The sequence below is a fragment of the Aulostomus chinensis genome, chromosome 3, assembly GCF_037954235.1.
Source record: "Aulostomus chinensis isolate RoL2024-O1b breed Wild chromosome 3, RoL_Achi_v1.0, whole genome shotgun sequence".
NCBI lineage: Eukaryota > Metazoa > Chordata > Actinopteri > Syngnathiformes > Aulostomidae > Aulostomus > Aulostomus chinensis.
Genome location: NC_141322.1, coordinates 5,398,910 through 5,426,330, shown reverse-complemented (window position 1 = coordinate 5,426,330; position 27,421 = coordinate 5,398,910). Strand labels below are relative to the sequence as shown.

Below are 27,421 nucleotides of genomic sequence, written 5' to 3'. Positions count from 1 at the left end.
TTCCCAACAGTTGTCTTTTCGTGATAAGCTCAGGGACATTATTTTGTTTTTCTCTCTTTGTTTTCCCCGTAAGGTTCTAATGAAAGATATCGTCACCCCAGTTCCACAAGAGGAGGTCAAGGCTGTGATCCGTAAGTGTCTGGAGCAAGCAGCTCTGGTCAATTACCAGCGCCTGTCAGAGTACGCCAAACTGGAAGGTGAGCTCCTGCTACTGTTCTGACAAGTACTCTGAGGTGGATGCATTTGTTGAAGATTGTAGATGCAGTTTTAAGAACTTTTTTTTTTTTTAAATCTTGGAAATAATGTTATGTGGATATCCTTGGAAAGCTTTTACGCTATTTTAGGATCGTTCCCAAAATTGGCTCAGCGAGTGTATTATGGAACAATGGTGTACTACAGTTGTGCTGTTTTATTAGCCGTGGTACGTATTGTAAATATCAGTTTTAGTGAAGTAACCATACTACGTTGGAACCCTGTTCTCAACCCAGGTCGTCAAATAGCAACACTTTCAATAAACTCAGTTGTGAAGCCTGTTTCCTTAAACAGATTTTCTCATTGACATTGATGTCCAAAGCCAAGTTTGTCATGTACTCCTTTCAACGGGAGAGTATTCGGGCCACCCTTGGGGGAAAAAGATGAGAGGAGGTTGATTTTTTTTTTTCATCATGCACTTCAAGAATAAAGTCAAAATATAATGTTGAGAAAAGAGAAGGAATACAATGTTGAGAAACAGTCAAAAAAATATGATGTCGAGAACAAAGTCAAACATTTCAGACAACAACAGGGGCATGTGACCGCGTCTACAAAATGCTGTGCAGGCAGTGAGATGAACTGGTGAGACGATACTTCGGACTCGGCTTTAGTAACACAGAAATACTTCCTCTTTTAGCTCACAAACACACAGTAGTTATCAGTATTAGGATTTTGAAGAGACTGTCCCAAAAACTGCGACTGTTCCGACACAAGCTCGGAAGGGAATTCAAGACATTCATTCGAGAAATCACATGTTGACTTTTTTCTCGAAGTGCATGATGAAAAAAAAAAAACTACCTCCTCTTAATTATTTTTTTTCGCTCGTGGGTGGCCCTTACTTTTCCAAGGGTGCATGCATTTTCTTTGAACCGGGGTAAATTCACTTAAGAAAAGCCCATTTGACATCACAAACACGGCCATTGCACCAAAAAGACGTGCTGTGTTGCCAAACAATCCTAAAGTGTAGTGTCATGGGCTCTAATACGGTCTTTGTCTGTTGTAGTAAAAGCAGCATGTAGGACAGGGACGATTCTTCTGCAGTTTGGCAGTGTGTTTTTTCAAACTCTGCGCCAAGTGAAAGCTGTAGACCATCACTGCTTGAATGCAGACAGGTTGCATTTGTGGTGTAGATGGCAAAAAGTCATGTCATTGTTGACAGAGTAGCACCAGTGAGGTCATATGTGTGTGCGAGATTGGAAGCGTCAGAATTCAGCTGAAAATGATCATATTCGCATTTTGTGTTCCCATCAATGCTGATTGGAGCCGAGCCAATAAACACTTGAGTCTACTGTAGGGCCGTTTGACCTGGAACTGAATGCCAGTTAAACCTTGGTGGGGAGAAAGTGTAGTTATTTGACGAGCTGGTAAGTAAAACAAATACGTACACAACTGTGACTACGTATTCTTAGAGTTACACAGGAGCGAGTTCTAAAACCCCAAAATAATGCAGCATCGTTAATTGTGGGGTTCCCTCGTCACAAAGTCAAGAGGATTTTCCGTAAAATGCCTGAAATAAGGTCTGTGATTTAACACAAGCTTAAAATATTTTTTTGAAAAATTGTTTTACTGTTTAAAATACATCAGTAAGTTTCCACATATGTGAGTATGAAATCTTTTTATGTCTTTATTTTTTTTTTTTTTTCCTAATTTGTGAAGATTATCTTGCCGAACAAAATATGAACGTCTCATTTTTGTTTGCGAGAGAGTTGAGAGTTTATTTCCGGCAGTGAACCCATGGTGAGGCTAACCTCCCAGTTGGCCTGCCAAATACTGCATCCCTGCAGCACTAAGCGCGAAGTCTAAAGCAGCTAGAATTTAGAATATGTTTTTGGACTGTAAGTAGGAATTTTATGACTTGCTGAAGCAAAAACTAACAAGCTGAATTTTTCTTCACAGCTGTAGAAAGAGCTCCTCCAATCTTCTTTCATTACAAGCCTAATGGCGCAGTAGTTGTGTATGTGACATATGCTATGTTTGTTTGCCCTATCCTCAGCTTTTATTAGTAGCAAATGTACAGTAAGTAAAAATGCATTCAACTCTCCACAAATCTTTATCTTGATTTCTGCCATTACTCAACTTCTCTTTCAGCTCAGTCTCTCTCTCTCTCTCTCTCTCTCACTCACTTTGGCCTGCCTGATAGCTGAAGTGATGCTCCTCCCCCTCTCTCTACGCTCCTCTGTCCCCCTGTTTCCCGATGACTTCCATGTTCACTCCTCTCTCTTCTCCTTGTCTATTGGCGTTTGCTGCTTCTCATTAGCTGACATTTTAAAACAGGAAGGCCAATAAACAAGGTGGGATGAGACTGCCTGACTCGCAGTTTCAGCGTATTTTTCTGTCACATGATCCAGGTTTTCTTTAGTAGGCATCATAGCACTGGAACTTTTGCCTGAATCCAAGTTGAATTTTCAATCAGAGAAGGAAAAATTGAAGTGTTCTAAAACAGCTAACAGACACATTTTCCCAAAAATGTAATGAAGGAAGCGATGTCAAGTTACTGTCTGTTGATGATGTCTGTAAAGAAACCAACACCTCCCTGAAGAAACTAAGGAAGCTGAACCTTAGTGTCTCAGTCGTGATTGTTGATTACCCCTAAATGCCCTTTCCCTCATACTGGTGTGCTTCCTGACCTGGGGGGGGGGGTAGATCTGGCCCTAGCTTGGTGGAACGAATGGTTAATCCAGAGCAGACTGCCCAACTGCAGCACCTGCATGGATCCTGAAAACACAGTCAAAGTTTAGCCTGGTGTGCTGTTTTATACTTTAAAATGTAACTTTTGGTTTATCCTTTTATTAAAACAACTATAGTCAACAGAAATGTATTTTTTCAACCGTAAATTCTTCTATTAGATTTTGCACAAGAGTGATTTAGTTTTATATTAATGGATATAAATACTGTGCTATTTACAGTTTAAAGCGATACCGTTTGCTTTTAAAATACTCACTCTCAGATGTCTTGAATTCATGAACTTTTGGGTTGGTGAGCGGTAAAATGTGACTGAATTTCCATCCGCCTTTTTAAATGAAAAGACTTTTTTTTTTTAGAAAAACCGACTCTGGCAGCACAATAAATCCAAAATGTGGGATGCACTCATGTTGTACAAGTAAAACTTATTTGTCCCCTGTGAGGACAGAAAGAGACCTTTATTGAGAGCTGGCTCAGATTTATAAGCATCTTGATCTTGGTATCTTTGGTGGCTGTGGCAAAAGCAGCAATAACGCCTTTCTCCCGTCTTTCTTTGCCCCTCAACGTTGATGAAGCAAACATTAGAACATGTCACTGTCTGTACACACGCAGGTTTGTATCGGAGATGACAAAACATTGCAGATATCGGCAGTGGAAGGTGTTTTCTAACCTGAGCAGTGTTGGCTGCCGTCCGAGTGCTGCAGCGCCGTCTTCTAGCCCTTCTCTGCTGCGAGTTTAACACACTCACCGTATCTGCACAGCTTGTGTAGTTTACATTTGGTGGCATGTCATGCGCTGCCCTGTGAACAAGGCGAAGGCAGGACGACACAACACAACACGCAGTCCCTGTCTCACTTGCGGAAACCGAAATATAAACCGCAGGAGACCAGGGCCTGATGACGTGAGGCGTTAATGCTGATCTACTCACATAGTTTTTATGAATACTTGCAACCAATCAATAAGGGCATCCCTAAAATAAACCCTAGCAAAAAGAACATTTTAGGGAAAAATATTGATAACTTCATATGCCATTAAGTTTATTTGGCTTGAAAGTGTTGAAATTGGCCTTGAAAACCTGGGTCGCACCCGAGTGAACTCCATCCTCTCTGACCCCGGCCTCTCGCATGCCTCGGTATCCTCCCTCTTTCTCTGTAGGGAAAAAGAGAGAGATGTATGAGCACCCTGTCTTCTGCTTGGCGTCTCAAGTGATGGATTTAACCATTCGTGAGTACTCTCCTCATCCCCCAGCCTCACCCTCTCCACCATTTCAGTTTTCTCCTACATCTAGCATGCACGCTAACCACGAAAAGCGGCTTCACATGGGTTTAGTCCCTGATGTCTGCCATGTTGTGTTAATCTGTTTCAGTCTTTATCGTCTACTTGTTAGTTTCTAACCACCTTCTGAAATGAGAATCTGTGTGTGTGCTTGTTTTCTGTCCTGCCCTGAGTACAATTTCTGTCTGCGACTTGAATGCATTTTTACTTTGCTTGTGTGTAAATCCTCTTCAGTGTGTCCGACCATATTACATTAAAGAAGGACAATGGCATCATAGAAGGGTATCTAGGTCAGGTCAGGCCACCTGCCAAAATAAAGGTCCCACATTGAGAGTGTTTATTCTCTGGATGAAAGCACCTATTACTGCTGGTAGTGATGGCAAATACAGCACAATAATTTAATGGGTTTTAATGCTTTTTAACCTCTTTCCTGGTTGGGTTAGACCAAAGTGGAGATTCGTGTGTTTTATGTCCTGTTGTCTTTTTTCCTATTTTTTGATTTCTGTTTCTGTCTCCCATTAACATCTAAACTGAATATCCGGCCTTTGTCTCACCTCTTCTCCTGGCACATCCCTTTCTTTCTCTACCTCCTCTCCATCCTTGCAACCTATTTGTCTTTATCTTTTAACTTTCACTTAGCGGAGAAATGTCAGAAAAAAATGGAGGAGTCAGGTGATACTGTATTGTCTAAATACTTTTAGCTTATTTGTAACCAGAGAACCCACCTGAAACCATCCCACCAAACACCTTCCTTCCTGAGCAACATTTGAGGAACATCACAGGAATGTTCCAAGAATGTTGTGACGGCATTATAATATTTTTTTTCCACACTGTGGTGTTTTTCACTGCTCTGAATTCTCAGAATGGAGATACAGCTCCTGCAGGAATGAGACAAAGAGGTAGGAGACAGTAACATTTAACCTAAATGATGTGAAAACAGCAGTTCCATAATAAGGTAAAATGAAAGGCATATTTTGGTTAAAGCACCAAGTGTCGAAAAGTATGCAGTCAGTATGCTAATTTGCAATCAGTGGTGGATAGAGTAGCAACAATTTATACACCAGCAACCTAAATTGCTCCCATAGAAAATGTAGAAGTAAAAATGATCACTTTAGAAACCTATTCAAGTAATAGTGGATTTACCTTTAAAGGTTTGTAACAGGTAGATTGCTCACGTTGAAATAAAAAGTGAATGGCCGGCAAAAAAATGACGAGTGGAATGAAGGGCAAACAGTACAGGATAACAGGACAAACGTGGGGTCAGATTTGGCCCTTTATTTAAAGTGGGTGCTTCCCCATCTCAAACCTGTTTGAAATCATCTGACTGATGATGATGATGATCTGGTAGTGTGAGCTGGTCACAGATCCAACCTGTTGATCTGGCCACGGACCCACCAGGGCCACTCAAATTATTTCAAACATGTTTGATATTTAGGAATTATAGTCATGATATCAATACTTTCCAATTTTTACCACAACAGCCAATCAGAACATAATCCTGGAGCAGCTGACAGTGTGGTCAAGCCCAAACACTGTTTCAAATGCCTGAAATACACCCGAGTCCGGAAAGACAGCAGTACGTAGCAGGGTTTTAAGAGGCCACACCGGCTTTGAGCAAACTGAGCTGTTTCTACGTTGATTCTGGACTGCAGCGTTCTGCAATGAATGAGAAGCTGCCACAAAATAATAGAGTTGCATCACGAGGTCAGTATAGCTACGCCAAAATGATTTCCTATTATTATTGACTGCAGTTGCAAGCACTGTGCTCACAAGTTGCTGCGAATACTGTTGACATATTCAAATCAACCCCATGTTCTGTCTGAAGAACCCCCCCCCCATGTTGACCACGTCTCCTTGAACATTATTACATCCTGAAACTGGTCAGGATTTCAAGCCCCCTGCTGTCTGACCCTGGCATGAGGAGTAGAAAAACAGAAAGAAAAACAGAAAAACAGCTCAAAAATGTAAAATGTACAGTACCAGTATTTTTTAAACTGCATTAGTTATAATTGTTTCTACCCACCACTGCAGATGCAACACTGAAAAACCACATCAGGAGAAAAGTTGATGACTGACAAATCAAGAAAATGTTTCTTGATGATTCAGTAATAAGTCATGAAAAGTGGTGTCATCGTGAATGCAGACATCCAAGCATGGAGGAGAAATGTGTTTGCATGAATACAGCATCCAGGACATTAACACATTCCACATGGAAAATTCTTTGCATCACATTCATCTCAGCGTTCATAGTTTGAATCCGGCTGTAACAATATTTGGTTTTTTTCTAGCTTTCCTTTGTTTTTTTATTGTACATTTATTTACTGACTAAGACTCATTCGTTTGACATTTTCACATCAAAAATATTCCTTTGAGCTTAAGGTGGCTTAAAATCAAGAGGAATCAAACACAATAATTTGTCATGGAAGGATCTAGAATTGGAAGACAGGTTTACTTGATCCAGACTCATCTTTGTGGGGAAGTTTCAGACTGAAACCCCTCATCTCAATTCTCATTTCCACGCACTGAAAGCCGGGTGCAGGCTGCAATTTTGGGCTGATGACTTAACGTTGCATTGTCTCTGGTTGTGGCTTCCAAACAGTGGTCCTACATTGCACTGTGTGAGATATTCAAATACAACCATCATTCCGATATTCTGACTAAAGGTAAAATCTAACAGTGTTAGAAATCGAGAATAACCGTCCGAATTTGTGACAGCTGATACGACCTACGTCTACCAACAAGTCATTAACAATGTGACAGGAATTGACATAAATATCACTGCATCAATGGCAACAAAGATGCCCTGTGCTAGCGCTTAAACAGACAGACATGGATCTAACTGACCTGCGTGACTGCCTGCGAATCAGGAGGTGGAGTCATCGCACAGTCTGCATCGGTGTCTTACCTGAGTCTTTAGAGCCATGTCATGCAGTGTGGATGGCATTTAACTTATAAGAAACTTACAAAATCTCACACTCTGCAGGAGGAATAAGAAAAAGCTATGGTGCCCTGCAGGCTAATTCATTCACATTCGTCAAAATTTGTCAACTCCAGCAACCAGCAACAGAAACCCCACATTCTAGGAAATCTTTCGCTATTGAGAATTTACTTTGAACACATGAAGAAAGCTCTAGGGTGCAGAGTCTGTCACAGTAACTGAGTAATCACACAGTTACCGGTTTAGTGGGCCGGGGTTGTTAACAAGGCAACTGGTATGGATGGATGGATGGATGGATGGATATACTGTAACTCTAGCACCACAGCTAATGGGGCAATGGGCTGCAGAAACCTTGCCTCATGATATTAGTCACCATTTGTCATGATGAACAGCTTCTGCATGATCAGTTTTAAAAAGTAGGAATAGGCAGTTGCAGTGAAAAGCCATTATTCAGCCACAAATCTATTGGATGTAAGAGTAATGAGATTATAGTGAAGTAAGGAATCCAGCATTAGTGAGCAAACCACATAACTTTGACGATCCAACAGATGTCCATCAGCTGCTTATACAAGCTGTATGTTGGCCAACCATGACAAAGCACTGCAACTGGATTTCCACATGTCAACCACAAAATGAACAGAACCACAAACCAGACCGCTGTTACACCTCTGGAGACTTGTTTACACACACCATAATGTATGATTCTAATTGAAAAGCTAATGAAAGACTCAATATTTCATCTCAAAATCAGAAATAGAATAGAAAAAAATATTTAAACGCAGATGTTATGAATGAAATGCATTTCTTTATTTAAAAGGCACATGAATGTGTTTTATCTCCCCTTATAGGACAACAACTAAACACTAATACTCTCTTAATTGTACAATTAATCATGATTAATCACAAAATATATAGAAACAGAACTGTAAACATGCAACTTTAAAGAAATCAATTGCTCTTTTCTTTCTGAAACTACACTTCCAGACTGCGACATGATACGGTTGGCTTGATCGTCGTTACCAGGTGCTAACAATCCCTCATTATAGCGGTACAGATGTCCCATTCAGTGTGAGCTTTCAACCATGTTAACATGCCTTCAGTTCCAGCAGGCAACCACCCATCAGCCACTTGTGCTGTCCCCAGCCTTAGTGAGCCACCAGAGGTGTGCCAGTAGGAAGACTGAGCAGTCAGGACTGGGACTTGGCCTGTTCAGCTCCTACAAAGCTCTGGTTGTATGTGCTCACGAGAGAGCCCGGCAGCATCAACCGGACCATTACACTCACTGTAGGGCCGCTAAGCTTTGTTCTCCCACTCTAAACCTGAACTGTTAAGATTCTCCCCCCTTCAGTTTCATGCTGACCATGACTGAAGAGTAATGCATGAGAAAGTGGGTTCCAGAAGTATTTTCCCAACTTTAACTTTGTTTGAGCAAAACCGCAGCTACAGATATGGCAAAATTACTCAACATGGTTATGAAAACCAAGATATTTACATCACAAGGTATTGCTTCTATGAATAAAAATAATGTAATACCAGAGAGTGTGGACCTCCTATGGAGTTTTTGTAGGACAATCATTGCTCTGCTAAATATGACTTTGACATTAAAGATTATTCTTTTCTTACTTTTATACTTGTGTCATAATAACCTTGACTCGGCCACGGAGGATCTTGTTAAGCAAACGCTACAGAAAGTTGCTTAAATGACTTGAAGTGAGAGAAGAGTGGTTTGAACTGGAATAACATGTGACTGTTGTAGGTTGTTTTGCGTTTCATAATGTTAGCAAATCGAAAAATAGTTTGAGTCCACCCTGTGACTTGAATATAGATAAAAACCAATTCAGAAATAGGTGCTTCCTTGGCTGACAATCCACCGCTTGCATGACTATTGTCCTTGTAGTTTGATATATATATATATATATATAATGTAATAATGTAATAATGTAGTAATGGATTAGAATGGATTACTGTCATTGCAGTGTTTTTTTACTCTCAACACAAGAGGGTTAACTTGCGCTCACGTCTAGTCTCTTCGGCCTGCTCCAGCTGGAGCCCACTCTCCTGACTCCTGGGAGTAATTGAAACGTTATTGTTCAGCTAAACCCGAAACAATAATTATTGGCTTCTGTTAGATTGTGTGCTGTTTGTGCATGGATACAGAAACTTCTACATCTGCATTGTGATGTGTCTTGAAGTAGAAATGAGAACTCTCTGCATTATTTTTCGTTATTACTCTATTATTACATAAATAGGTAGTACTTTTGGGTACTTTTAGTACTTTAGGTCACACCCATATTCACACGCAGAGGTTAGATTTATCTCAACTACACATCTGTAGAGCTCCCTGACTACACCTTGCACAGTTATGATGACAATATAGGTAAATGGTTAATGGAGTGATTTTCCCAAGTACTTTCATACCTTCATGACCATCAAAATGCTTTCTGATGTTGCCTTATTCACACACTCACACACATATTCACACACTGATGGTGGATGCTGCCTGCAATGTGCTCCACAACTACAGTTTGCCATGACGACAGATATACAAACAGATAAGGAGTCACAGTTTGTAAGTAAACAACCCAACTGTGAGCATGATACACAATATAATCATGACGTTACTGCATGGTAGGTGTTCAATGTTCATGTTTGTATGCATCCTTCCTCGCCATGTTTTCACTGGATGATGTCATAATCACACTGACAGAGACATGACTCATTTGTTACATACAGCAGGCCATCACTACTTCCAGCTGCCCAGCAGTACTGTCAGCATCGGGCCAGTGTCATCATTAATGCTTTCTCGCGATGTAGTTGACCTGCAACTATGCTATAACTAGGGCTGGGTAAACACGTCCGTGTGTCTCATGCTGCACGTGATCCTAAACTGAACTGTCAATCAGGTGAAATTTTGATCTTCATGTTTTTTCTGTGGTTACTTGAAGGTCTGATACCCAGCCCTACTTATAATACACTAATATGCCGTGTTTGTATTTGGCTATGACTATGAGATTGTCCCAGTGATTTAGCTGAGGCTGTAGACTGGACTAAGGATCACTTTTGAGGCAACAGCTTTATCCAATATTTGTGAGAGACCTAATCCTTTAGCTTCAGTGTTTGGCAGTAAGCAAGATAACATGCATGCTAAATATTTGTGTACAATCTAATGTCAAACAATATCTCAGACCAGGGATCATCTCCTGCACCTTGTGTATAGGCTGCATGCATAAACTTGCAATAGGACTCTTTATTTAAGGGGGTATAGGTTCTGGCCAGACTAAGAGGCCGTCCACGCTTACTTCTAACTGTTGTGCTCCAGAGAATGTAGGGAGGCTTGTCACCCCTGCAAAAAAACTGGAGGACACCATTCGCCTGGCCGAGCTGGTGATTGAGGTGCTGCAGCAGAACGAGGAGCACCATGCTGAGGTCAGTGTGCTGGCACGCACATACACACACACACACACACACACACACACACACACACACACACACACACACACACACACACACACACACACACAGATTTGGGGGAGATCATGGATAGGGTGCGAGTAGAAATAAGTTACTGCATAATAATAAAAGCCTTTAATGGGAGCCCTGAGATGTGCTGATCTTTATTTCCCCTCTATGTCTCCACACAAGGCTCTAAAATTGTGAAGACATTCAACAGGGACCTCCTATTTCTTATCACACTGTGCCTAACCTTATGCACAGTGCACACGCAGACACAAACACCGGTTCATTGGGTAGTCAACAAAAATAATCCTTTTATAGTAAAAGGATAAACACTAGAAGATGTACTTTCCTTCCACAGTTAAAGAACTACTTGTATAAACAATGTGATTAGAGCAGCATCTCCAGTTCCATCTTTTTTTTTTTTGCTATTATGCATTTTGTGTTTCTGTATCACATATTTTATTACTCCAACATTTAACCGTAAAAATTGATGTATTCCCTCTCTGCTTTTTATTTCAATGATTTATTTGGTTTGCTGGGAAATGTTTGAACAGGGAAAAGAGGTATGTGATTGTCTAACTGACCCTAATACCATTTTACACGTCTCCTACACTACCCTTAGTCTAAGTCCTATGCATGCACCTACTGATACAGCTGCTGTTGCAGAGGATTCATTAATATTCCCCTCCTCAACAATCACCCAGAACCCCTTTCAGCTTGTGGTCACAGCTAATCAAGTGCTTGTTGCAGTGCTTGTTAGCTTCTGAGCTAGCAACAGTATTTTCCTTGATGAGGAAGAGAGACAAGCACTAAGGCTATGTGTTCAATATGTTCAACTCATTCGGCTAGAAAACAAAGTGCATGGTTTGACATTTTATGCTGAATTTGTACTTCTTTATCTGAAACATAACCGTGTACTTTGTTTTCTTAGCATCTCCCTCAGATCATCCCTGGATATGCTAACCTCTTCCCTGTCTTTAGCCTTGTGTCATTCCTTCTACCGGTCCAGAAACTGAGCTCAGGGAAGGTGATGGGTCACCTTTCATTTCCTGGGAGAAACCCGTTCCTCTCCATTCTACCCTTTATCTCACACAATAGATGAAATTTGAAGCATGCTTTGTATAATCAGGGATAACCTGATTATTCCTTTGCATTTCAAGAAAATGCATTCTACCGCTCAAATCACTAATTTCAAATCTCACAGTGTGAAGACATTGATGCCTGAAGATGATATTATTATCCATTTTCCTTCCTATCTGGCTCCGATGCTATCTAGTCCCAGTCAATGCCTCTCATATAAACATCAAGTCTGTATTTGAATCTCCTAAATATTCAAGAAATTTCATTAGGTTCTTTCATATGTTTGGGATCAAAGAACTGCCTTGGAAATCAAGCTCATAATTCTCAAAGACTCTTCTGTACTAACTGCCACTGGAAGTGTTTCCGCGCTTTATTTTGATTTTGATTTTCTCCCTCTGCTTGAGGTGGTTTTTGTTGTTGTTTTTTTTGCCCTGTCTGATAAAGATCAAAGATCCAAACTGGGAAACGTCTTCCCTTTTAGCAATAAGCTGATATACAGCCAGTGTGTCCCCAGTGGCCACTTCCCCATGCAAAAAATCACTAGAAACAATACATCCAAAGTGTACTTGAAGACATTTCCTCTAGGCGTATCCAGAAATATGGTGTATTTGAGAGGTGACAGTGACCTTTGACCACCAAAATCTTTTCAGGTAATCCTTGAGTCCCAGGGAATATTCAGGCAAATATGACGTGGGAATGAGCTATTTGAAAGCTTAGGGCTTTCACAGTCACAGAGGCATAAATACTAGCCCAGTGGCGTGGTTTCCAAAGATAAAATGTTATGTTGTTGTTTTTTCAGCAATGGTTTTCCAAGTGTCAGAAATCAGGCTTGGAACCCATCACCTAACAGCATTCATATTTCGACATCTGTTTTATAGAAATTAATTAGAGACCGGATTTCTTGGCATGTTGCATGTAGTTGAAGATGCCGCTTGTGACACCCTAATAAAACTTTAATTACTTCTCAGGTCTCTTGCCATTGTAGTACACATGTATGTTTGCTACATGATTGGAAACATGAATGCGGTTAGGTCTCTCTCTGCTAGCGATGGGAGCACTCAGGGTGTGTACTAGTGCCAGGTCTGAACAGCGCCTGAGCAACTAAGTGCTCGTACACAAACAACTTCAGACACGTAGCACGTTGGTACTGAACAAGTTTGCCAGCAGTTTCTGGCACAACCACACTCGAGCTAGTGGATGGTGATAGAAATACGCATGTGGGTCTGATGAACCACTGCGTTCTAAGTCACAACACACTGCGTTCTAGGTGCTAAGATGTGATGGAGCTGATTATGAAATCTTGTGTACAAGTGGTGACAGAAACACTAGCTTGAGTCTTACCAGAGTTTAGTCATGGCACTGAGACATTGTCAAACTTCATTTTTGTGATATACAGTCTAAAGCTTTTGTAAAGGCTGATCATTTCTTCTTCTTTTGTTTTTGCCTGAATTTAGAACCCCTCGAAAGTTCTGCAGTTGGTATCTTTTATTCTGAAGAGTTCTGAAGAGTCTTTCAGGATTGAAGCTATGTCCAATGGCATGTTTTATAGAAAATTACAGCTTCTTCATGTGATTGGAACTTTAAAGTTACTTTCAAAATCTTAATGTTAGGAAACGGAACTATATGAGTGACAAAGATTGGGCCTACTTTCTTGGCAAACCGTCCCACACCAAACCAATGCCAAGAGCTCCCATGGCAAGTGCATGAGCCCTCCCCTCCACCTCCACCAACACCACCACCCTGTAAGCCCATGGGTACATTCACATTACAGTGTTGACAGCGTGATGTGAATGAGCAAACACTATGACTCCTCAGGGGTCCCTATTAAGAGGCCACGACAAGAGCGGGGGTGCATGGAGGAAAGCCAGTGTTTTTGATGTGCATGAGAGTAGCCCGGTCCTTAACAGTCACTCCACTGCATCTATTCGACGGGGATATATGAGAGTGGTACAGCTCGCTGGCTTCTTTCTTCTGATTCACTTGCTGAAGGAGCTGCGGGTGAGTGTTTAAGTAGCTCCCTGCCATGCCTGTCAAGGAGCCGCCGCTGTTTACTTCTGTGGGCCAAACCAGAAGAGTGTGATTTTTTCCGTGTCCAAGCACTGTTTTTCTGCCTCGAGTTTTGAAGAATCCTTCCCCCAGAGATCACGCAGTGAAGTTGTTGAGGCATCAATTTGATTTTATATGGTGAAAAGTGAGGGGGAAGGCAATAGATCGGTGGAGTTAGATTACATCTAGTTTTGTATGTGTGTGTGTTTGTATATGTATGTATGTATGTATGTGTACATATATGTATATGTATATATTTATATATATACATTTATATATGTATGTATCTATCTATCTATCTATCTATCTATCTATCTATCTATCTATCTATATCTATATATCTATATATATATATATATATATATATAAAACGATGTATATATACACTTTTTATAGACATGCACAGTTTGACAACGAGGAATAATGTAACAGTACCGAGGTGGTTGTCGTGGCAGATTTATTAATGGAGTCAGTTGGTAGCGCTGCCAGCGTTAGCTCCAGAGCTAACCGAGCTAAAAGTCTTACAACAATTAACTAAAACAAGCAAAGCTATTTGATCAGGAAGCTCCGCAAACCGCTCTGATATTGATGACTTCCTGTCATCAACCTGGCCTCTGTCGGCCTCAGAGTCTGTGTTCTGTCCCGGTCCAACTGTGTTCACCGGGAGGCTGCTTAGCCGCTACACTTGGCTCTCACTTAAGCTCCCTGGAAGATAAGGGCTCACAGAAAACTCCCTTAGAGTTGAGGCAAAGTAACCAGGAACCACTGTAGGGCAATGTTTTTTTTCGTAAAATATATATGGATGACAGGGCTGCACGGTGGTGCAGTGGTTAGCACTGTTGACTCACACCAAGAAGGTCCCGGGTTCGAGTCCCGGCTCTTTCTGTGTGAGTCTGCATGGTCTGCCTGGGTTCTCTCTGGTACTCCAGCTTCTTCCCACCATCCAAAGACATCAAGAGGGGACGAGGCTGATTGATACTCTAAATTGACCGTAGGTGTGGCTGTGAGTGTGAATGGTTGTCTGTCTCTATGTGTTGGCCCTGCGATGGACAGGTGACCTGTCCAGGGTGAACCCCATCTCTCGCACGTAGCCGCTGGGAGAGGCTCCAGTCCCCCCCACCTCCCGCGACCCTTAATAGGAATAAACGGAAGACAATGGATGACATAAATAAACAAGGAGTTATGTCATAGCCGTTGATTATGTCCCAGCTTTCAACTCATTAGATTGTGAGATTTTATAATTGACTCATATTTTCAACTTCATCGCTAATGAACAATGAAAGGATTCTGAGTTCAAAAGAAAGAAGAAAGAATTTGAAATAAAAGAATATATTTGACCTCTAAAGTTTTTCCATTTGTTCATTCAGTCATTTACCAAAATCTGTTCAAATTGAAATATCGGAACTGCTTGTCTCAGCTAAATAGTTGTTTTTTTTTTTTTTCATGGCTTGACAGCCATAAAATTCTAATTCTTGAAGACGTTGCCATTGGGGAGCATGTGTTTCCTTTTTGTCTCAGTTTTCTCTCTCTCTCTCTCTCTCTCTCTGTCACTCTCATTCTCTCTCACCTCTTAACTTCTCTCCACTATGTCTTCCTCCCTCCGTCTCTGTGTAAAGGCCTTCGCCTGGTGGTCAGACCTGATGGTGGAACACGCTGAGACCTTCCTGTGTCTCTACTCAGCTGACATGGACACAGCTCTTGAAGTTCAGATGCCCGACAGCTGGGACAGTTTCCCCCTCTTCCAGCTGCTCAACGACTTCCTGCGGATGGACTGTGAGTGTGTGCATGCGTGTGTGTGTGTGTGTGTGTGTGTGTGTGTGTGTGTGTGTGTGTGTGTGTGTGTGTGTGTGTGTGTGTGTGTGTGTGTGTGTGTGAGTGTTTAGAGGGGGCTATTAAAAGGAAACTTCAACAGTGGGTAGTGAAGTAGCTGTGCATGTCTGGCACCTGGTTAAGCGAGCTCTCTAGTTGCTTGGCAGCAATCAGAGTGTGTGTAAGATGTTTTACCTTGCGTCTTGTCACTTCAAAACATAAACACATTAGCAAGGGAAATAACCCCTGAAATTCTTTTACACCATACATCAAACGTGCTGCTTTTCTCTGGCATCCCTAACATCCCAACACTGGTTATCATTTCTGAAATGTTCTTACAAACATCGTTGTTGTTGTTGTTTTTTTGGGGGGGGGTTTTTTGTGAAAGACCTTTTTCAGCCCTCAGTGCAGTCTTACAGACAGGAAGGAAAAGCTGGTGGCTATTTGCAACTCATTGCTCAATTAAAATAGCCAAAGAGTTTTACTTCTCATCTGGAAGACAAAATTGAGGACTAAAAAAATCCTACTATGTTTAAGAACACGTTTGTGCCTGAGAGCATTGATGAATGAGGCCCGTGTTTGTCAGGTTTGCTACCGACTCAAGACAAAGATCCATTATTTTCATTATCAGCAACAATACCATGTCAGTTTACTGCATTTGTCTTAGGCAGGCCATATGTGTGTGTGTGTGTGTGTGTGTGTGTGTGTGTGTCTTTGTCTTTGCTTCAGGCTACAATTTAAGTGATGTTTCCCATCTTGGCATTCATTTTCTGCACAGCACACAGAGTGAACACCAATCTTACCCTGGGCCTTTAGTCATCCCACCGCTGATTATTTTGTTTATCTCTGTTCACAAAACTGCTGCCTGTTCAACATTTGACACCAAACAATCATCAAGTAACCTCTTCCATCGCTGTTGCTTTGGCCATTTTGGGAGATGGTTGCTGTCTAAAGGATTGTCATATGAGTGGTTCTCAAGTGATGTATTAATATACAATAAGAAGGATATCTAATTATGTATGTAGGGAGTTTTCTGAGTGTGAACAATGGTTCTGGTGTTTTTATAGACCACCTCTGACCACCTTTTGACAAATGTACTCTCAAGTCTCACTGAAACATCCCTCAAACGTCTCTGAAATCATTCCTGCCAATGTGAGATGTCTGCTTCTGGCCCAGAGCAGTTTACATACTGCACTGTGTGTGTGTGTGTGTGTGTGTGTGTGTGTGTGTGTGTGTGTGTGTGTGTGTGTGTGTGTGTGTGTGTGTGTGTGAGACTTAAGATAATGGTCATGTCTTGATGCTGGTTGCTGCAGGCCAGCCATCTCTCTAATGAACTGCATGCAGCTGCCTGCAGGAGCACCGTGGAGCTCTCCGTGGTCCTGTAAAGTATCCACTTCACTCTTCACAACCAGATTCAATCTGCACACTGCTAATTGTGCCTGAGGAATGTTTCTCCTCTTCAGTGTGTTAGTCAGGAGTCAAGGAGAAGGCACAGCGTCGTCCATTCATTCACTCGTTGCTAATATGCTCACTTTTTATAGCGTCACCGAATCAATTTTATTTGATACACAGTGTCTGATTGCGTGTAAGTGGTGGGTGAAGTATACAGCAATGGATGTAGCCACACTAGACGACAGCTAACTGATGAAAGGAATAGTATGGTATGATGGAAAAAAAACAGACACTGCTGACATAGTAAATGTACTTGTGTGTTACTTTGTGAGTTCAGTCAGAATGAATCTTCGAGTGTAGCTGTATAAAGATTCCCTCAGACATATTTGATAAGTTTACAGGAACAGTAGTGATCTGTCTTTGTAACAAATCTGTTACAGATGATACGTCATACATGTCCTGTCCAGGACATCTTATCCCCTTGGTAACTGCCTACATTGACTACAGAGCTGAAGAGTGTGGTTCCAGAGGTGAAAATCCCAGTCATTCTCTTCATAGAGGAGATGATTGGATAAGATATTCCTTTGTTAGTCGCACAACAGGGAAATTCATGCTAATAACGTCCTAACCACCCGAGACAGACGCACCATGAGTACGCAGGTTGTTAAAAAAAAAACAACAACCTCACAAACGTGGGATCGCTAGACAGAGCCATGTTTTAACAAAAACTGTTTTTATCCAGCACACATAGGAATACTACGCTACCCACAATCCTACAGTGTATCAATGATGTCTGTGATTGTTGAAACTTGCTGTGACCATGGAAATGTTTACAGAACCCCTCCCTGTTGACTATTTTCCACCCAGAACCTGGCTACAGAAACATGGTTGAAGTTTCTGCTGAGAAACAGGAATATTGTAGTGACAAGTTAGCCAATGAAAAGAGAAATAATCCATCTGTCACAAAATGTATTTTAAACAAAGTTGGGTGAGAAATATCTTTTTAAATGCCTTGTTGGTGAGTGGTTCCATATCTCTCAAGATAGTTATGCACCCAGTCTTGTACCTGACATCTTGATACCAAGTAAATATGTTACATGTAACTATATATAGTTGATATTTTATAATCGCCACTCATTGGCTTGATGGTAAACTTTGCTCCAGGCTCAAAATTCTCTGTATAAGAATTATTAAAAATGTCAGTGGGGGAAATAAATGGGAAATTAACTGCTGGAACTGGAGCCGTTCCAAAAGTTGGCATCACTGTTGAGCTCTGTGCCTCAAGCTGACCACGAGTGGACAATTGGATTGTCCAATCTGACAAGACCTCAGTAGTCCAAACTTGTCGACGATTGGCTAATTGTGCCCCACCCCCCCTTGCAGCAAGCAATGGATGAATAATTTTTAAGCTAAAATATTGCTGTTTCACGTTATGGTACTGGTCACATCAGTCAGCAGATTAAAAGGTCAGATATACCCCCAGGTCCACAGACCCCCCCATGACTAGTAATATTTATGTAGTATATCTTTCCCTCCTGTGCAGTAAATGCATGTATAAAATTTAGAATCCATCATACCAGTGTACCATCCTTTCTTTTCACCTCCTTCCTTGGGTTATAAAGCAGCCAGCCTGTGTTTTTCAGCAGCAGAGGAACATCCGACACAACAAACCATCTTCAGTACAATCTAAAGACCCCCCCCATCACCCACACAGCACACAAACTGCATCATCACTGGGACATCTTTTCCACAGAAGGTCATCTGCTCCGTTGCCCTACAGCTGTGCACTTATGTAGCAGTAAATAGCCTTAGCACCAGACAGGCGCCAAACTCGGGCTGCCATCAGAGGAGTTAATGAGGTCTAAAGCAGTGGTAGCTGGGCCCAGGCGAGCCCTGCAAACACACTCCTGGACACAACACATCCAAGTGGACAACAGCCGCTCAAGTGGCTAATTGGGAGAGTGGCAATCAGGGAACACAACAAACATCGCACCTACTGTGTATCATTGACCTTGACTCCAATGCCAACACACAAACACACACACATGCTCAGAGGGGGAGAGAAAAACAAAGAGGGAGAGGGAGAGGAAAAGCAGACACGCTGCATGGAGCCGTGAGGCATCACATTAGCGCACACTGGCCTCCATTTTATCTCCTGTGGTCTTTGTCAGTGTTGCCTTTTTATCAGTTGGAAGCCGGCGGAGACGGAGGGAAATGTGTGTTTGGATTTAGAAATACCCTCACTCTCCAACCTTTGTTTAGAACGAGTGAAAACTGGCTGTGCTGTGTCACACCTGGAGATGAATTGTTAGACATGACCTCTGGCCTTCTCTGACATATTTCATGGTCACCTTCTAGGACAGTTTTTTTCATAAAGTGCTACGCAGAACGTTAAACATGTTATTTAAATTTAAATGTTGCTAGCTACAAAAGGGGCAGATGTGCTGGCATGTCAGTGCCTGTTTAAAAAATCGACATTGATATGATATGTGCAACCAGCAGCACATGGCTAAAAGTACATTCTGTCTGCTGCAGGGGTGCATAGTGACAAACTGCTTCTACTCGTGTGTAAGTGTGAGGCCAGTTGGGACTTGGTGCAGTAACATGCTCAGGGACAGAGGAAACGTGTTAAAGCTGCTGGATTTTGAGTCAAAATTCCAGCACAATTTTTGTTCAATAATTCATGTTCTCATTAACTTGATACAGGCAAAAATGAAACAAATAGAACAATGGCACCTGATGTAATATCAGCACATTAACTTTAGAAAACAGGAAGGGAATGTCCCCTTTTCATAGCTTAAATGCAGCAGTTTACTGTGACATTGTGATTGTAGATTTTACCCGTCCCTTATTGTACATAAATGTCAAATACCACATTTACTTCTAAGTCCTTCTTTGTGTTTTGACATTTCCCCATCTTAACTCTTCCTCTCTTCCTAGACAACCTGTGCAACGGGAAGTTCCATAAGCACCTTCAAGACCTGTATGCGCCCCTGGTGGTGCGTTATGTGGACCTGATGGAGTCCTCCATCGCTCAGTCCATTCACAGAGGCTTTGAAAGGGAATCCTGGGAACCAGTCAAGTAAGTTAATAGACTCAGTTGAAAAGAAATAACCTGGACATTAAGCTGTTGTCGGCATTCAGCTTCATCTTTGGTTTGGTTTCCATCATGCCGACCTGACATACACCGATCGCTTTTCGGCCTCCAAAGTTCCTCTAAAGAAAGAGAGCAGGAGCCTACCTCTTTGTCAAGACTCTTCTCTTCTCTTCTCTTCTCTTCTCTTCTCTTCTCTTCTCTTCTCTTCTCTTCTCTTCTCTTCTCTTCTCTTCTCTTCTCTTCTCTTCTCTTCACGTCGTGTTGCCTCCAGATGGCTATTTCTGTTTCCTTCTTAAACCTAAATAAACCCTGGTTGGAGAACTTTATTTTCTTGTCTAAGATGTTCAAATATACTGCCAAATACTATCAAGGTTTATGCCAATGTGTGGCTATGTTACAATCACATAAAACATGTCATGAATGTTGTATTTCCCGACACTGTGACCAAATATGGATATGATTTCCATGGCTTACATCAACTGTGACATCATCAGCATACCCTCTGTAGTTGAAGCTACAGTGAGCTGACAGGGAGTAGCAACAGCTGCTATATCAGGTAGTTTTAAGAATCTTGCTCCGTCAAACAGCAGCAAAACTCTCTCTGCTGTCTTTTTTTCTTTTCTTCTTCTGCTTCTCTCCACAGGAGTATAGCGAGCAGTCTGCCAAATGTCAACCTTCAAATGCCCAAAGTACCAATTCTAACTGTGCCAAGTGTTAACCTCCCACAAATGCCCAGCTTTTCTTCACCCAACTGGATGACAGCTAATTACGACTCAGAGTGTGTATTTGCCTCACGCAGACTGAGATATGCTCACGTCTTTGGCATAAACATGGACTCAAAGTCACACGACCTCAAAGGAACAGGAACACCTACCATATATGTCCCTGAGACATTTCCCTCTGGCAGCTTCCGTCAGATAATTTGGCATCGTGATCCATTGTTGTAGAGGAATGGGAATCACTGGTGACATTTGATCAAGCAAATGTCACACACACACACACACACACACACACACACACACACACACACACACACACACACACACACACACACACACACACACACACACACACACACACACACACACCATTTGTCATGGTAAAACTCCCCAGAACAACAATTACACAACTGAATTTGACAAAACAAAATGTAAACCATCGAACCAGAAACTGTACAATTTGTTTTTTGAGAGAAATGTTGATCAAATGTGGTGTAATCTAATTAATTATTAATTATTAATTAATTAAATTAAATTAATTTAATTAATTAAAAAATTAAATTGTAATAATCAATAACAAATTCATTGCTTATTCATATAGTGCAGCAGCCTGGAGAGTGTGACAGCGTCACAGCAGCATGCCTATCACTACCTTTCAACTTGAATCAAAAATACCATCCCTAAAGTTTTCTTTGTGAAAAAAAATGATGAGCCCCTGTAGTTCCACCTCCACTTTAGAATGTAATGATTTTTTTCCTCAAAGAAACGATATCAGAAGAATCAGAATCAGAATCAGAATAGACTTTATTGCCGAGTACAGTTTTATACATATGAGGAATTTGTTGTGGTGCTGTTGGTGCATGCTGTCCAATAACCTAAACTAAACTAAATTCTTCAAGTGCAGAAACATATAAAAATATAAATATACATATATACAGTCTGTATATCAGCTGAGACTTCTTGCACATCGGCCTCTCCAAGATCAGGAGAGTCGTGAGAACCCAAAAGGATTTGCCGAGGTCACGTTGGATGTGCACGATACTAAATAACCTTCATACAGTATCTGTGATGGTTGTGTTGCTCATATCAGGGAGGTGTTCTACAGACCTTAAACCATGTGTATGCCAATGTCATGACCTGAGGCATCTGGATGTCTGGAGGAGGCAGTGATTTGGAGAGAAAATCCCAACATTTTCCCCCTCATGTCATATCTGGAATGGAAAAATTCTCAAAGCACACAGATACCAGCTATCTCATTGCTCACATGAATACATGTATGGGTACGAACCAGTTTATTGACAGAGGTTCACCTCTGGCACAGCAGGTGGCGGTATGTCCCCTCACAGTTGGCTGCAGTCAGACTTTCCTCTGATTCACCTCTTACCTCAAACACCAAACAAGTTCGCCAGCGGCGCCCCTGGCGAAGAGCAGACTTAAATTCCTTGAGGCTGACTGAAGCGTTTATATGGTGGAGTAAGTTGAGTCCCATCTCGGTTTGTTTGTCCAAATTTTAAAAAATATCGACTTAGTATGATTTCAGTTGGACCAACGTGTCAAGAGGATGATACATCATTTTGGAAAAATGTCCAATCATGATTATTTGACAACGCAATTGCAATATCAGTGGGAATGTTCATTTATACATCTCATTGTTGTTAAAAGATCTATTAAAATCCTGATGGTGAGATTTTTGTGGGGATCACTATGGTGTAATGCCATGTGTTGGCAGGATGTCTGTGTAGCACTACAACATTTGATGTAACATACCTTGACACAGAGCCTCTAACAAGTGTTGCATCATGCTGCAATTTGAAAATTGCAGTCAGCCGTTTAAAGACTTGGGTTAAAAGTCACCGAATTTTTCAGCCTGACTCTCGCATCTATTCTAAGTCCAGTTGTAGTTGCACGAACACAATACCATTTCCAACACTGTGTGGCGAGTGTGAAAACAATCAGTTTCTGGATAGACAAGAAGTCAAACTTGATGCTGCCTGAGCAAGGAGTTGAATTTGACAGGGACGAGCTAGCTAACTTGTCTGGTGTGTGAGGCCAACACTGGTGCAGTCATAAGGGGCCCACTTACTGCTGAGGAGGCAGAACCATTTCTGTCTATGAAAAATGTCTTCCCTTGTTCAACACATTTGGTCAACACCAACAGTCCAGGTAAAGGAGCTGATTGAGCTGTAATTGGATCATGTAAACCCACTGAAGCCAGGTTTCATACGTATTTGACAGCTTCCTCAAATCACGTTTGCTTCATTGAAGCAAACACGGTCTGAGGTGGCTTTTTATGAACTTTCTATGATCAAGTTGCACTTTCCTGTATCTTTCCTTCCTAAAGCCTTTCCTCCGTGTACCTGCTGCTGCTGTACCCTGGTCCTGGTGTCTCTGCCTCCTGGGGTGTGGGGTTGTTGAGGAGGGTCCCTCGTGTCTGGTGCTTTCCCTGCATTGTGGTTCTTCTCAGACTGACACTGACAAACTCAGGGTTCCCACATCCAATTGTTTTATTCCATTAAAAACTGGGGGAAATTATTGGCTTGTTATGTGCTGGTAAGAATTTCAGTCTCCCTCCTGGAAAATGATCTCTAGAAATGATGAGGAACCCTGACTTTGTTACAAGACCTTAGAATGTATCAGTTGTCTTGTGTTTTGTGTCTTTATCGACCTTTAATAAACTACACTGAGAACATAATCTTTATTTTTTCTGGGCACGTTATTGGCGCACTATGCATTTACACAGGCCGAGCCGTTAATATTGTTAATATTTCTACTGTGTAAACAACAGAATAATACATACGTTTTTACTTGAACTTGTAGTACATTTTATATGAGTGTCAGCGGGGATCCTGCTTCCCCTCACTTTATAAAGTGCTTATTGTTGACAGGCTACAGCGCAGCAGAATTTGATCCGTCTTTTAGGTGTTTAAACATTAAATCAGTTATGAAATAATACAAGCACTTATGATACAGCCTCTTCGACTATGAGATTTCTTTTTTAATCACTTAAATATTAAGCAATGAATTAGATAATCTAGAAAGTAACTGGGTGTGAAAACCGTCTGAAGTTGCTGCTGTGGTTGTGTTACAGTGTGTTAAGATTTCTGGCTGTCTTTTACCCCTTGATTCTGGTTAAAAAAAAAACCAAACAAACAAACAAAAACAAACAGCCAGAAATCTTAGCAATCACATTTTAAACCTTTTAATTATATTAATGTAGTTTGTATTATTGTTATTTTTTGTGTGGTTTTTTAAATTTTAATAACTGAGGAATGTTGATTTTTAATGAAGGAGACCGCACACGTGGGTTGTTTGTGCAGGGGCACTGAGGTGGAGGGTCTTATCACCCAGGTCTCCTAAGGAGGAGGCTCCTAAAAACAAATTCTAGAATCTAAGTTTGTTTTTGTAATCACCCCTGCACACATATATGAGCAATGTAAGAGGATAGATGAAGCCTAAAGAAACTGAGGAAGGCATCACGTGATCCACTATCAACCAATCAGAGATTTGTCTTTTCCCTGTGTGAAACTCCCCCACTCTCTGCGTGCAGTAATGGCTCAGGCACATCCGAGGACCTCTTCTGGAAGCTGGACGCTCTGCAGACCTTCATCAGAGATCTCCACTGGCCAGAGGAGGAGTTCGGCAAACACCTGGAGACCCGACTGAAGCTGATGTCCAGCGACATGATTGAATCCTGCATAAAACGGTGAAACACAAATATAGTCTGTGGTTTAACAAAGTGGTGGCATTTTAGAACTGTACCATTTGTTGCTGGTGTTTCTTTGGAACGCCTCAATTTATAACTAGAGCTTATTCAATTCCACCCGACCCTTAAAAATATGTGCGGGTCAACTACCTGAACCTGATCTGATGACCTCCTGGTCGATGCACGTGTAATAAGAGACACTGATCCTCTGCGGGAGAAAAAAGGAAAAGAAAAGGCCAGATTTGTCTGAGCTGGACCTTCGGGTCTGATGATTGTAGTATAAATAGTAGAATACAACTGTAGAACTGAGGAAAACACAATAACCAAGTATTTCAGTACTCAAATACACTCGTGAATGTGTATATTCTACTCTGACCAAAAGAAGGCTTTATTACAGCATTTAGACTTCCATGGATGGACATAATATTTGTAGAAAATAATGCTTACTGAATAATAGCAAAAATCTGATTGTAACCTGATCCTGGTCCTGGATGTTCCTCCCCAGGACGCGGGCAGCATTTGAGGCCAAGCTTCAGAAGAGCAGCCGGGCTACAGACTTCCGCGTGCCGCAGTCCATCTGTACCATGTTCAATGTGATGGTGGACGCCAAGGCCCAGTCGGCCAAGCTGTGTGCCATGGACCTGGAGCAGGAGGTGGGACCGATCATAGCATGATAATATCGTGCTATCACTCAGAGGTTACCTCCACTCAAGCAAGCAGAGCAATGAAAACAAATTAATTCTCTCTATTTTTAGTTTTCCTCTCTGGGATTTGTAGCTTTTTTTGTTTTGTCTCTTCCTTCTTTTGTAATATTCACATAATTTTACGTGTGTCATGTCACCTCCGTCTTATACCTTTTCTGCTGTTTTTTTTTTCTCTCTTCACTGTCTTGTGAAAGTTTGTTAGAGACTGGGTAAGTGTGGCTACAAATTCAATTTTAATCTCACTCTCCAGTTCCCAAATGTATAATTTGTCATCAGTTTTCCTTCTCTCTCTTCCTCCACTTGAATTGTTTGGATTTCATTAGCATATGTGTAGATAGTATTGAATATACATGGGGTAAAAGTGAGACTTCTCATATTTCACAGAATCCTGAGACTGATACTAATTACTGACAATGAATTAATTATTGCTAAGTCCTTTGCTGTTCTGTTGGTGCTACAAAGCTTCACAAAAGCCTTCCTTACAGTGATACTGCTTCAGAGTTTCCATGACAGCAGTTTGTGAGCGGGACTAATCGCTCCCTTGCTGAGCTCAGTTTTATAGGAGAACAGCAAGTTTGCCTATAGGGATGAGGTGTTGCTAAACTGAAAACCGCTCGGTAGATTGTAAGAAAAAGACAGGTGGACATTTTGGTGCTCATATTAATTAGACTCAAGGCAACATTTTCTTAGAAATCCCTGTTCTCTTGGAGACGATCTGCCTGGTCTCTGCTGAAAATTCTGACAGAGAAAAAGAGAAATCCCCTATGTGATATTGGTACATCTAATATTTTGAACACAGGTCCATTAGAGCAAGCAGCAGGAGCGTTCACCCGGTCCTTTGTGCAGTAAATGCACCCTGCAGTGCGTCAGTCAGACTGTGTGCATGATATTCCTGCATCCTGCGTGAGTTCTCTGTTGCACTGGCTGGTCTGTTGTCTCCGTTTCTGTAGCTGCGGCTCTCCTCCTGAGCCGGCGTCAGCGTGTGATGGCCGCGGGGAAACCGCGGTGTGTCCACATCTTCACCGGCACTCTGCACATTGTTTTTGCTGTCCAATTTTTTTTCCCATCAGTACATCCTCTAAATAGAAGAAAGGTGACTCTCAATGACCACGATCACGTTGACAGAATAATGAATGCCACCTCTGCTGTGTTAGATTTAGTTAAGTAACCTCACTGTGTATAGCGACATACGTGGAGATCCCCAGGTGTCATCAGCTTACTCAGGATGCCTCTGTATCAGGGCAGGTCCTTGGTTAATTTCACTCCAGTTGAGAACCTCATACATTTGCGTTTTCTTGACTGCAACATACTTTTCGACCCTAACGCTGCTTGTAATAATGGAGGTCATTGTTTGGATGTGTCTGGTGACGTATGTCTACGGTGTCGGTCACGGTACATTGAAGTACTCTATGAAGGCGACTGGACACGTGTGAAATGTGTCTGAAACATCTTCAAATGAGCCCAGTCGTTTTCCTAGAGAACTTGGATGTGTCTGGAGACCCAATCCTCAAATCAAATGTGTTCCTCTGAAACTGAAGATGATTATGTACAAATGAATGCAGAAATGTTTCCCTTTAATGTCGTTGGTGGGGTTAATAAGTGTGGATGAGAGCAAGTGACACGTTTTTGCTTCCTCTGTAGCGACAGTACCATTCTCAGATCGACAATCTGATCGAGGAGACGGTGAAGGAGATGATAACGCTGCTGGTTGCAAAGGTACAAAACAAGAAACCATGAAACGTTGATCTACCACATTAACATGCTGTGAAGCAACACTCAGCTCTACATGGAGTTTAAACTAAAGTTAATTTTGTCATGAACTAAAATAATATCAAAGTAGATTCCTGTGCACTGATAGGTGCATTACTCATTTGATTTACACTCACTAGACATTAACATGAACCTTGAAATACTTCCAGTTTTTATGCTGGATTTAATTCCTGCAGATTAGTAAAGACTTTATTGAATTTTTGTACTTTGTGGCCATGCTCACTTTTTTGGAAAATAAGTTTGTTGAGCTGAGTGCTAGTTCTCTTAGAACAATAAATGGAAGTGGATGGGATGTGTAGCATAGCTCAGTCTCTTAGCATCCAAAACCTGCAGTTCGTCCTTCGTGTATTCCAGTTCAGATAGAGTAGGATCAGGGTCTTGGTTTGTCCAGAAGCAGTGTTCCTCCTTTCCCTCCTCCTCAAACTCTCTTATCAAACCAGTCTTAAGTGGTGGTACTTCCAGTTGTGAAAACTGGAGCTGTGTCAAATAACGGCCAGG

The 27,421-nt window shown here is 41.5% G+C and overlaps 1 protein-coding gene across 10 annotated transcripts in view; it reads left to right on the top strand.

Moving 5' to 3' along the window:
• The window catches only part of cadpsa (Ca2+-dependent activator protein for secretion a), a 192,110-nt gene that overhangs the window by 124,514 nt on the left and 40,175 nt on the right, over positions 1–27,421 (top strand). For 2 of the 10 annotated variants that reach the window (XM_086198308.1, XM_086198304.1), the window contains 10 exons: positions 74–197; positions 4,090–4,158; positions 10,467–10,573; positions 15,346–15,502; positions 19,871–20,012; positions 20,671–20,805; positions 24,294–24,449; positions 24,955–25,102; positions 25,348–25,362; positions 26,795–26,869. In XM_086198308.1, coding sequence (XP_086054434.1) covers positions 74–197; positions 4,090–4,158; positions 10,467–10,573; positions 15,346–15,502; positions 19,871–20,012; positions 20,671–20,805; positions 24,294–24,449; positions 24,955–25,102; positions 25,348–25,362; positions 26,795–26,869 — 1,128 coding nt within the window. Of the gene's footprint in view, positions 1–73; positions 198–4,089; positions 4,159–4,848; positions 4,882–10,466; positions 10,574–15,345; positions 15,503–19,870; positions 20,013–20,670; positions 20,806–24,293; positions 24,450–24,954; positions 25,103–25,347; positions 25,363–26,794; positions 26,870–27,421 lie in introns of all 10 variants that reach the window. The other 8 variants (XM_086198311.1, XM_086198307.1, XM_086198313.1 and 5 more) reach the window with 7 other exon arrangements.